Raw genomic sequence first — 13,598 nt, forward strand, 5'->3', positions numbered from 1 at the left:
AATATCATTAATTTTTGAGTGAGGGAAACATAATTTTGTTCTGCTTTTGTTATGCACTCCTCTTGTAATTTCTCTTCTCAGTCCTGCTAATCTCTTGCCAATTCTGTAACTTTTCAATGTTATCCTGTGAAGGATAACATTCAAGTGCTATTTCCTTATTTATGTCTCTTTCATTCTCCTGTGGTTTCGACCTTTATTGAGGTCTCGTCAGTGAGAGGCAGACCCAGAAGTGGTGATACTAAGGCAGAAGCAATGGAGAGGTCATATTTACTTATACGAGTTGCTAAAAGGTGTACCACCTTATTATTAAATTACTCTGGATTACTCTGGATTTATTATAGTCTAATCAAGTGGAAAATAAACTTCCAACATCTTTCTCTAAATCCAGAGTAATTTAGTAATAAGGTAGTACACCTTTTGGCAACTCGTATAAGTAAATATGACCTCTCCATTGCTTCTGCCTTAGCATCACCACTTCTAGGTCTGGCTCCCACTGACAAAACCTCAATAATCGAAACCGGTCTAGGTAGTGCCCCTTCCCTTAATGCATAGCATTATACATGTCTGCAAGGAGATGTGCTTTGCATTATGGGAGATATTGAGACAAGGAGTGATGAGAGCTTGGTCCACCTTTACTACGAGTTGCCTCAGTCCTGAAGATACTTCAGGCACAAACTTTGTTTTCATACACTTGGATGAAGGATTATACTAACTAAATTTATTATAATGCTGCCATTATTATACCACACACACATTGGCACCATACCGACAATATTGTACTCAAAAAAATACATTTACTTACATTAAACATCTCAATCACACACCTATATAAAACAAAAACTATGAGTTAACCTAATAACCTAATATTATTAACTGAAACATGAAAAAATGATATATCTTAGCAGCAGTAATAACAACACAACACACCCATTTGAGCACAATAATCCATGTGTGGTCTGATCAGGGCTTTATACAATGGCATGGCTACTCCTATCTCTGCTAGTCAGCATCCTTCTCAGTATGGCAACAGTCCACTGTGTTACCTTCACCACCTTTGCAATATGTTTCCTGAATTTCAGGTTACTATCAATCACCCCAACATCCCTTGCCTCCTCCCACTTCCTCCAACAGAGTATGCAGCCTTCCATCAATGTATCCCAAACTTCAAAACCACATTTAGTTGAATTAAACTGATATTTCCATTCATTTGCCCATCTGTCAGTTTATTCAAATCCTCTTGAAGGGCTACTACATCAGCACTATTACTAATAATCCTTTCAAACTTCCTATCTGCAAACAACTGAATATCCCTATGCAATCCACCGACAATTACATTAATATAAAGGTTAAACATTAGAGGTCTCAGAATTGAGCCTTGTGGGACCTCACTTGTAACCTTCTGCTTTCTTGATATTGCTCCCTCATACACAACTCTCTGATAGCTATCAGACAGCCAATCGACAATCCAATGATAGAATGGGAACCAATTAACAGAAAGATACATAAAAACAAAATTTAACTCAAGATTCCATAAAGTGACAGTTATAAATGTATATATGCAACTAATAATGCAAATGAAAAAGAAAAATATGAATTCTATGATATATTACAAAAAACAATAGAAGACACAAATCCAAGAGATATAATTATAGTAATGGGGGATCAAAATGCTAAAATAGGAAATGATCGCACAGGTAGAGAAATGATAATGGAAAACGTAGTATAGGAAATATAAATGAAAATGGAGAGATGTTACTGGATTTCTGCATGGAGAATGAATCAGTAATAGGAGGATCCATCTTTAAGCATAAAAATATACATAAAATAACATTGAGAGCACCAGATGAGAAAATGTATAACCAAATTGATCATGTAATAACACAAAGAACATGGAGAGGATTTCTTTTGAAAGTGAGATCAAAGAGAAGAGCAGATGCTTATAAAGACCAGTTTTTAATAACAGGAAAAATTAAAATATGATTAATGAATATTAAAAAAGGTAATAGATAAAAATAAAATGTATAATAAATGAACTAAAAAATATGAAAACTAAAAGAAAATATGCAGTAGAAGTTAAAAATAGATATGAAGTTCTTACTCAGACCAGACAGAATGGACACAAATAATTCAGAAGCATTGAAAAAATGTGAACATGTTTTATAAACATATGAAAGCCACAGAAAAAAATACTAGGAGTGCACAGAAGAAAAGACAAAGGATGGATACCTTCACATCCAAAACTCCAAACTGAAGAAAGAAAATAAATAAATAAAAAAAAATAATACAAGATATAATAACATCAGCTTACAAGAGAAATATAAAGAAATACATAAAGAGATTAAGAAAAATGCAAGAAAAGATAAGAGAGAGTTTATTGGAAAGCTGCTAAATGAGGTAGAAATTGCAGCTTACAGAGGGGATACTGAAACATTATATATTATGAGAACAATGACAAACAAGAAGAACAGGAGATATTATTAAAGACAAACGAGGAAGTAAAATAAAAATAATAATAAAAAGAAAATAGAAAGATGGGCAGAATACTTCAAAGAGATAATGAATAGAGAAAAACCTGAAAAAGAAATTTAAATACCAGAAAGAAAAGAAAAATTATTAAAAATAGACACCAAAGAAATAAAAACGTAAAATACAAAAAAAGTACTAAAAGAATGTAAAAATGGAAAAGCAGCTGGTGTAAATGGTATACCAAATGAATTATTAAAAGCAGATATAGATTTCTTAACCAAAGATGGATGCAGAAAGAATGGCTAGACAAATTGAATATTACATTACTGATCGAAATACCAAAAAGGAGATTTAACTGATTGCAATAATTGGAGAGGAATATCATTATTAAACACAACAAGTAACATACTAACAAAATAATATTAGAAAAATAAAAATAAAAGAAACAGATCAAAAGCTAAGTTTGAAAAAGCTTTTGACAGCATTAACAGAGAAGCAATATGAAAATTAATGTCATAATATGGTATAATGTCATATTATGGTATACATATGAAATTTAATAGAAAAGCTATATGACCTGAATTTTGCAGATGATAGATGTTTACAGGCACATACACAACAACATAGTTACAAAAAATTATGAAAAATATAAAATACAAATCATACACAATGGAGAACTTTCAGCAAAGTTTGAAATTAAAACAGGAGTTAGACAGGGCTGAATTTTTCCCCTAAGAATATTTCTTATTGTTGCAGACTGGGTTATGAGAAATACCATGAAAAACACAAAAGGAATACAGTGGAATTTAGTAAAACGGGTACATGACCCACATTTTGCAAATGATATATGTTTACTGGAGCATACACATATGAAGACATATTTTTGCGAATACACATAAAAATGGTCAAATTTTAGAAACAGTAGAGAACTTTAATCACCTAGGATCAATAATAAACAAACAGGGAGGAGCAGAGGAAGATATAAAATCTAAGATACAGAGAGCACAGATCATTTTTAACATGTTAAGATTTAACCTGTTACCGAGATCAAAGCAAATAGGCCTAAAAAATAAAATCAGGTTATTTAATACAAATATCAAATCAGTTCTACTCTGTGCATCAGAAATATTGACGACAACAAAAGCAATTAGGAAAAACTGCAAAACTTTGTAAATAAATGTTTAAGAAGAATTCTATGAATAAAATGGCCATAATGCAAAACAAGGACAAGTAATGAAGATTAGCATAAATAAAAGAAAAGGAAATTAAACAAAATTTAGTGAGACTGAGAAAGTGAAAATGCAAGAATGAAGAAGTGAAAGTAAGTGATAAGGGAACAAAAGAAAGTATAAATGAGGAAACGAAAGTAAGGTGTGGCAGGACGAGAGGTAGCAAGACTATGGGGGCAACATAAAGTGAAACCATCAGGGTGCAAGATTCGATGATATTGGTATCAATGAAAAGAGGAATATGCAAAGTGATATTAGATGTTTAGTGGAAACAAATGAAAGTCTAAAGAACAGAATGAAATAAAAAAGGGTAAAAGAGGTGACAAGTGATTTGAGAATAGCAGTATGTGGAGATTCCATTGTTAGAGGATTGGTTAATGAAAGAGTACATAAGATCTGCTACCCAGGAGAGATAATGAGCAACATAATTAATGCTTTAGACATGAGATTTGAGAATAGCAGTATGTGGAGATTCCATTGTTAGAGGATTGGTTAATGAAAGAGTACATAAGATCTGCTACCCAGGAGAGATAATGAGCAAGATAATTAATGCTTTAGACATGAAAAAACAAGCAAGAGAATTAGTGGTGGTTGTGAGGATAAATGATTTAAGTGGACATAAGGAGAATGTATGGGCAGATATGAGGAGGTTATTGAGGAGAGTGCATAACAGTATAGTGGGAAAGGTTATCAGTGTGTTGCCAAGGTATGACATTGATGAGTTGAGACAGAGAGCTAGAATCATCTGTATTGGTGGAACCGGATGTAGTCTTTATTTTGAATATCCTGATATTGGCTACATATTTTTGGGGGGGTTGTAGCCATTGGCTAAGAAGGTGAAGTTCACCTTAACAATATGGTTAAGTTCAGTAGTTAGGGCATTGTTATCCGAACTGATTAATTTTGCCCTGTTATACAGGGTTTTTATAATCCCATATTGTTGTGGTTGTGAGTGACAGGTGGGAGTGACTGCTAGTGAATGTATCTAGCTGTATGTGTATGTTTTCTGTAAACAGAGAAAGCCAGGGATCCATCAGGCTGGCATGTAATCAGAATGTCTAGGAAAGGGAGACTGTTGTTTTCCTTTTCCAAGGTAAACTGGATCCTGGGGGTTGGTGTTGAGAAATTGTGGAGTGTATCCAGGCCATCTGACCAAATGGCAAACATCATCATCATCCACATAGCATAGTCAAACAGTGGGTTTATGTGGGGGCAAAGTTTAAGGCTTTTTCTTCAGAGGTCTCCATAAAGAAGTTGGCCAGGGGTGGAGAGAGGAGAACCCATGGCTGTCCCCTCTATCTGTTGATAGAATTTTCCTTGCCAAAAAAAATAGCCAGAGTTCATGGTGAACTAAAATAAGGCTAAGATATCAGGAGGAAATTTGGCTTGGATGAGATCTAAGGTATCTTTGAGCGGGACATTAGTGAATAAGGAGGTGACATAAAAACTGATCATTATATCAGTTTGTTGGAGTGAGAGATTTACTATACTGGCTTTAAAAGTGGGTTAAAGGTGTGATGTGAAGGTGTGCTGCCAGTATATTGTGTGAGCACTTTAGCTAAATGTTTGGCTAATATATATGTGGGGGAATCAGTGCCATCCACAATGGAATGCAATGGTACATTTTGCTTATAGATTTTTGGTAGTCCATATATATGGGGGGGGAGGGGGTCTAGAGTTAAAAGGTTTTTAGTCTGTTAGTCACTTCCACAGGATGAGCAGTAACCTTCTTAAAGAGCTTATGGAGTATTCTGATTTAGGTGCTGGTGGGATCATATTCTATAGGAAGGTAGGTAGAACAATCTAAAGGTAAAGAGGCAAGCTTACTTGTGTAATTTGATTGGTTTAGAACTATAGTGGCATTTCCCTTATTTGCTTTAGTAATTACTATTTTTTTATTGCTTTTCACTTCTTGCAAAGCTTTGAATTCTTGTAAGTTGCCGGCCATCAGAAAGTTGTATGAACTCTTTCTGACTGACTTCAGAGATGTTTACACTTAGAGCCTGCAAGCCTTTCTTATACATACAATAACAATCTTTCTAATGCCGCCATGTACAGCTTTGGCAACAAAAACATTTCCTTTGTTTTTAACACTCTAACATATCTTATTAAAGCAGTATATACAGTTAGCTTCAAGAGTTATTTACAAAAACATCTAATACAAACTATACTGAGACAAACAAAGTTTATTTTTTTACAATATTCACATGGGACTTAACCTAAGTAAAAAATCAATGTAATGTGCTTTGGAATATTTAATATTTAAGCTACAATCGAATTTTTACACTTTACTTATAATCATATTCACTCGTGGAAGTGGAATTTGGATCAGTGGAAGTCAAACGGCTCGCTGTTTGACTTCCACTGATCCACAAATATTGGAAAATTTGATTTTCCAATATTTTCAGATATGAATCGACAGATTTGTCTAAACGGACAGATGCTACATTTTGCTATCAACAGAATTTTAGTTTGAATCACACTGATGTGGATGGTTTATAAAAGACTTTAGGTGGTAAATGATTCTCACATTACAGTGTTAGATCCCCCTCCCTCTCACATACCTTGACTATTGAAAGCCTGAGGTGGCATAAAAAATGGTTATATCTGGTTTACAGAACAAGGTTTCTGCGTTACTTCAACTCATTGCTAGCCCATTGTATAAATGCGCTATACATTTTCAACCTTGTAAGAGACAAAATTACAAAAAACATAATAGTTGAGAAATCATGGGAACATAACAAAGATCTGTATTTAAGTTGTGTAGATCTGGAAAAGGCATATGACAAGGTGCAAAAGAGAGAAGCTATTCAAAACATTACAGTTATATGCCAATGGGGCATTATATCAAGCAATACTTAGTCTTTATATGAGTTGCAAATCAGCAGTTAGAATTGAAGGAAGTACAGGAAGATGGCTTAATGTTAAATCTGGTGTCAGACAACGATGTACATTATCCCCTCTGTTATTCATTATCTATATGGATCACATTATGAAGGAAATTGGTATTAAACCTGATATCAAATTGGAGATGTTAATCTCAGCTCTTTGCTTTATGTAGACAATGTTATACTTCTAAATGAATCATCTACAAATCTGATTTCCTGACTAAATTGAATAACTGTTGTAATAGATATGGTATGAAGGTCAGCAATAACAAGACAAAGACAATGAAAATGGGCAGAAGCATTGAAAATATCAACTGCATTATGAATGGAGAACCCTACAGAACAAGTAAAACATTTCAGCTACTTAGGCACGATTTGTAGTGAAGATGGTAAATTAAATATGGAAATGGACAACAGAATCAACAAAGCTGGTAGGGTAGGAAGTCAATTGAATAAATTTATATGGAATAAGAGAGAAATTAGTCAAAACACTAAATTAGCTATATACAAGACAGTGTTCAAACCAATTTTAACTTATGGATCTGCGAACTGGGTCAGAAGTAAAACACTTGACCAAAAACTAGAGACCTCAGATACGAGAGTCCTGAGAAAGATTAGAGGCGTGAACAGATGGCATCAATGGCAATATCATATTAAAAATGAGGATATTAGGAAAGAACTTGACATTGTCAGCATCCTGGAATGCATTAGCAGAGCTAGTCTCAGGTGGTACGGTCACTTAAACAGAATGGGAGAGGAAAGATTAGCAAAACAAATGTTCTCTGCCAGGTTGGCAGGAAAAAGACCCAAAGGAAGACCAAGATATAGGTGAATTGATAGGGTAAAATGTGTCTTAGAAGATAGAAATATAAGATCTGATAATGTTGTTCATTCAATATTATAAAAAATAGTAAGCAAATCTGAATGCTCATGTAGTTGAAGGGGAAATTACTTAATATATATGGAAGGCATTATGGAGCAGGACCACACAGTGTACTGTATACTGGTATAGAGTATTATAGTATATTGATTGTTATTAAATGTTGATTTAATATTGCACATAACACATAATGCAGCATTGAAGAATGAAAGAGAGAGACATGACCATCAGAATGTGGAGTAAAAGGAATGTAAGATTTGAAGAAAGACTATCAGGATGAGAAATGAGATGAGTTACATGCACAAATGAGATCAGATGTTTGGTAGATACAAATGAAAAGATACAAAAGAATAGAATGAAAAAAAGTAGAAAAAAAGACATGACAAAAATGGCAATGTATTCCATTATTAAGGACATAGTGTACAGAAAGTCTGGTTTACAGGAAGGACGATGGAAATGAGTAGCTGATACTTCGGATAAAAGAAGTAAGAGAGCAAGAGAACTACTGGTGGCTGTGGGAAAAAATGATTTGACTAGAAAGAAGGAGAATGAGGATTGTATTAGGAGATTACTGAGGAGAACAAAAGACAACAGTGCAGTAGGAAAAGTTATCAGTGCATTGACAAGGTATGGCAAGTTGAGACAGTAAGCAAGGATCGTAAATGGCATGTTGTAGCTGTGCAAGGAGAAAATGATGCACGTTTAATATGTTGAATGCATTCAAAGAAAGGATTAAATGTACAAAAGTGGCAGATTGCCTTTAAATGCATTTTGTGAGGGTCAGCTGGAGAGAGAATACTGCTAGAAGGAATTGTAAGAGATCAGAGGAAAAGGTGATTTGAAAGATTAGCAGGGTGAAAAAGGTGAGCCTGGAGTGCAAAAGATCAGGACAAGAAATAAGTAATGCAAGATTGGCAAGGGGAAGGGGGTCAGGGTAGATGTCTAGGCACAGCATAACATTAAATAGGATGAATAACTATAGGAAGCAGTAGTGAATATGTGCATAGTCTGCACACAAATGGGATGGCCTGCCTGGAAGTAGATGAGTTTGAGGAGATATGAGGTAAATAATGATAAAGGTGAGCAGGCATGGGCAGGGTGGAAAAAAACAACTAAAAGGTGGAATGGATAGCACTGGGTCGAGATCTAAAAATGAACTGCTGTATTTATTTACAAATGCTAACATCATTAAATAAGGGATATGAAATTGTTGCCCATGAGATTACTGAAATAAGTGAAACATGGCTGGATGAAAATGATATCTTGACAGGAATAGAAACTGAGGGTATGATGTGGGAAGTACAAGAAGGAGAAGAGAATACTGTTGCTGTTAGCAGGGAATGTCAATACAATGTGAAGATAAAAGGGGAAAAAGTGCAGGAAGTTAATGGCAGTGATTTTGAGGCAGCATCATGTGAGGTGGAAGTTGATAGAAAGATATATTTAGTTGGATGTTTACAGGCAACAGAATGGTGAAGAGTAGTGATGAAATGTATAGGCAACTTGGATTAGTGAACAAATGACGGGTGATCATTATGAATGATTTTAATTAAGGTAATTAGAATGCAATGAGGAAATAGCATTTGGGAATAAGGAAAATCAATTTCTTGAGGGAAGACTACCTTAGGCAGCATGTAATGGAGGGCATATAGAGAATAAGTCATAGATCTGATCATATCAGAGGATATGACTGTGAATGGGATGTCACATTTCCTTCAAGATAGCAAGAGTGATCATGAGTTAATCACATGGCTGGTCACCACCATGTGACCAGCCTTATGAAAACCTCTCTGAAAAATAATATATATGGAACTAAAGATCTGTGGAATTATGAAAAGCTTGGAGCTTAGGAGATAGCTTGAAGGTGTCCCACAGAATGAGGAGTTAAGCAGAAAAGAGATACATGCTATTTGGGCACTAATTAACAGCTATTTAATAGCAGCAATATGTAAATGTATTCCAACAGTCAAAAAGCTAAATGAGGTGGTGTAAAATGGATGAATGCAGAGTTTAAGCATGAAATCTGGAAGCAGAAGAAGGAAAAAAGGGCACTTAAAGCAGCACAGTAATAATTAGATGTATGAAGAGTAGAAAGAGCAGGCCAGGAAGCAACTCAGTTGGTAAGGACAGTGAAAGTGCAATATCAGTAGAAATTAGTCAATCAGGCCAAAAAAAATACTAGAGAACTCTTTCGATATGGCAAGTAAAAGAAAAATGATAGCAAAAAAATGATGTTAATGAATAAATATGGAAGACTGGTAATACCTGTAGAAGATATAGTCCAGGTGTTCAGAGAGAGTAATTCATCAGGGTATTTATCCTTGTAAGTACAGGCAGCACCATACGAAGTTTGAATGAAGACAGAGAGATCAAAAAGAAGAGGAAATGATGGTGAACGGCAAGAAGTATGCGAGGAATTAAGTGAATCTGATGTAAATAAAGCAACACGACTTGATGGCATATCACCACATGTCTTAAGAGAATACTGAAGGGAGTTCATGATAGCCTTGGCATACCTGTAACAGAAGTCTTGCAACAGAGTAAGTTCCAAAGGATAAAATTGTTCCACTATATAAGGGTGGTGATAAGACCGACTATACAAATTATATGTCAATCTATGTCTAGAACTCTCATTAAAGTTCATGAAAACAAGGATACAGAAAGGATGATAATGGCAGTATACTCTGTGATGGTCAGTATGGGTTTGTTAAAGAGAAGGCAAGTTTTACCAATTTACTTATATATTACAACAAGGTGACAAGTGCAATGGTTGAGAGGGAGGGAGAAAGATGCACCCAGTCATTTAATGATGACAGAATGTGAGTAATGAGGAGAGACTAAGTGAGTGCCATCTGCAGAGTAAGGACTAACAAGTCGGATTGGGGGGGGGGGGAAGTCAGTACAAAAGGCAGCTCAGGATCTGCCTATGTTGCACGTGTTTCTGTCTTTCTCAGAAGTAGTATTATTAGTTCACCTACCTTTGCTGGGGAGGCTGAAAGAAATTTTTCCCTAGGGCCTGAATCCACACTCTTATCTGCCCTGTGCAGAGCCTTGCGAACAGGAAGGGGATACAAATGAGATATAAATTGGTAACGGGTTTTTAACAGGTTAATATGCAAGCAATTTTTCATAGAATTCCTAGAATTAAAATAACAAGAGCATATCCCTAGAAACTGTATAAGGAAGATATGAGCAAGAGAGTGTGGAGCAAATTAAAATGGTATGCATTCAGTCATTCTGTTCATTCAATTATACTGTTCATGAAAGATGTTCATTTCTGTCCAGTGAAATGATGACCGAATGAGCTGCAAATTTTATATATATATACACTGCTTGGGGTGGCTGGAACAGTAGGTTATAAGAGCATATGAAGGAAGCAGAAAGAGAATGAATATAACCATAAAAAAATTGATTCTCTAAGATAATTTTTCCTAAGATGATCACTGCCTTTTTTCATTTTTCCAATCTTAAAAAATTGATCAAGATACAAAAGTGTTTAATATTACCTGAAGTAACATTCAATCTATGATTTCAAATAATCAGCTTACCCGGCTTTCTTCTTTACGAAAACTTTCCAGCGGCCTTGCTTCTCCCATAGCTTCTTTCATTCGTGGATGTAGCATATTATATTTATTCATAGTTCCAGAACCTTCAGGTGGAAACAAAAAATGCATAAATTAAAATAAGCTCTTTCACAGGTGACAGCAAAGAATCATAAAAAACACATTTCAATTTAGCTCAAGCTTTAAAAAATGTTAGACTTCCCCAGTTTTCTATCAAAATTCCAACTTTCTACTAACTTATGCATAACACAAATTGGTTACGCAAAAAACAGGAAATGGGTTCCTGTATGGAACCAAGAATGGAGGGACTTATGACTCCTGGGAGAACAATAATAATAATAATAAAATTATCTTTCAAATTGTTTTATTTGTTAGGAATGACCAAATTACAAACCTAAGACATTATTAAAATTTAACCTTCATGAAGTTAAAAGGCTCATCACAGGAGGTTCTCATTGTCACAAAAGATCAAACCATGCCTTAAACTCACCAATCTCTCAGGTAATGCACCTGCTCATTAGCATCCTGTTCTATCCCTCCATTCTATGAAAAATTCTTCCACATTTAACCAGTAATAATGTATTATGAACTCATGTCTCAATTATATCACCCTTCATTCTCTTATTCATGAGCACTGCAATTTGGCATTATCTCAATCTGTTTTCATACCTAATATTCCAAGTGCTTGCATGTACTTGAGACTCAGATCATTCAGTATTCCTAATGAACGGAAGGAGAGTAGGATAATTCCTTTATACAAGGATAGAGCTAAGATTGATGCAGTGAATTATAGAGCAATTAGTATCTATGGCATACTCAAAAAGGTACTGGAAAGTCTTGTTAGAATCACATTTAAATGTAGGTAGACAATACTAAGATCCTGTAAAGAGGACAGCATAGTTTTGTTAAAGATAGGCCTTGCTTTAGCGATCTGCTCATGTTCTATAACAGAGTGACAGCAGAACTGAATAAAGAAAATGTATATACCAAGACTTCTGGGTTTTACCATGGAATTTCACAAGATTTTACCCTGGAGAATCTACACAAGCTCAAAGGAATACGTTTCAAAATAAATTTATGGCATGGATTAGAAAGTAGGCTGACTGACTAGTATCCAAAAGTGATGTATAAGTGATGCTAAGTCTATAAGGTAGAGGGGCTCAGTGATATATCACAGTGATCTGTACTTGGGCCACTGCTGCTTAACATGCATATTAATGACACTGGAAAGGGTCTTGAGTATAATATGGTTATATGTTGATGAAGTGACAAGGAACAGGAGATACAGAATCAGTGCAGGGTGATTTGATCAGATTGGTTACACTGGCAAATGACAAGGAATATCAATTTAATGTTGCAAAATGTAAAAGGTATGTATTCTTGATAGCAGACATTAGAGGGAGAATATTATATTAAGGGAAATATGCTAGAAGTAATCAATGGGGATTATTGTGGACAGTAAGTTAAAGTTTAGGAGTTGCATTGCTAAGGTGGTTAAGTCATCAAATTGAATAATAGCACTGTTAAAGAGGAACTAACTTGTAAAAATAGGGAACTTATTGTTGCACTTTACAAAGCATATAAAAGACCACATCTTGATTAATATGCACAGATATGATCATTTCGATTACAAGGAGATGGGAAGATAGCTAAAAATATTCAGCAGCAAGCAACCACGATGATGGCCTTTGGAATTGTGCATGTGAAGACAGATACAGAATGTGGTTATCAAAATTTGGGGAATAGATGGAGGAGAAGAGATATGATAGAAACATACAAGTCAGTAAAGGGATCATGGAGTATAGATAAGCAAGATTTTATTGCTTATGGATGTTGTTGAAGGTAAAAGTCATTATCTCTGGATGCCGGTTAGGGGCATTGTTATGAAGCATGTGAGGTCCAGGTTCTTCTCATAGTGTGTGTGGTGAGCATGTGGAGTGAGCTACCATTAGATGACAGATATGATAGGTATTTAGACACTCATAGTTAAATGGGTGAGTCCATGGAGGTGCAGTTCTGGATTTCATCCACTTAACAAATCCAGTTACCAGATCTGCACACAGCAATCCATATGTGGCTTGATTAATGCTTTATACATGTCAAGGCCTTCATAAAGTCATAATCTGTTGTGTGCTCATAATTTCAGAAATAAAAACTTCAGGTTCCTGTCCATCACCACCACTCTCAGTAACATCATCTCCTCCACCTTCACAATTTCCTCACCACTAGTATACTCTGCATCTCATCATTGCTTATCAAATTTCATAACATAGACTTTGTAATACCAAAGAGGTAATCCTACTTACTTGCCTACTTACACATTCTATTCAGATTATCCTGTAAGTTATGCTATAACATCTGCTCAACTCCTTATAATTCTTCCAAACTTTGTGTCATGTACAAATTATTGCATATTGCCCATGCCTCCATAAGCATGACTGGAAGAATTATGAGGTACTGCACCCTTCAACTGGAAAAGATCCAAATTTGATTCTCATCTTGATCAGAGAAATTCTTATATTATGGGCTGGTTGGATGGTTGGATTATGGTTCACTGGTACAAGAACAGCAA

General features: G+C 35.1%; 1 protein-coding gene across 6 annotated transcripts in view; it reads right to left on the bottom strand.

Moving 5' to 3' along the window:
* LOC150095415 (uncharacterized) overlaps nt 1-13,598 on the bottom strand; it is a 172,227-nt gene that overhangs the window by 144,809 nt on the left and 13,820 nt on the right. For all 6 annotated transcript variants that reach the window (XR_016550057.1, XR_016550059.1, XR_016550058.1 and 3 more), the window contains exon 2: nt 11,012-11,112. Coding sequence is in view for 3 of the 6 variants with exons in the window: in XM_090410294.1 (XP_090266420.1) it covers nt 11,012-11,112 (101 nt within the window). In the remaining 3 variants the exon portion in view is untranslated. The remainder of the gene's footprint in view (nt 1-11,011; nt 11,113-13,598) is intronic.

This window comes from Typopeltis vanoorti, chromosome 20 (genome assembly GCF_054136105.1).
Source record: "Typopeltis vanoorti isolate ZY-2024b chromosome 20, IOZ_Tvanoo_1.0, whole genome shotgun sequence".
In the NCBI taxonomy this organism is placed as follows: domain Eukaryota; kingdom Metazoa; phylum Arthropoda; class Arachnida; order Uropygi; family Thelyphonidae; genus Typopeltis; species Typopeltis vanoorti.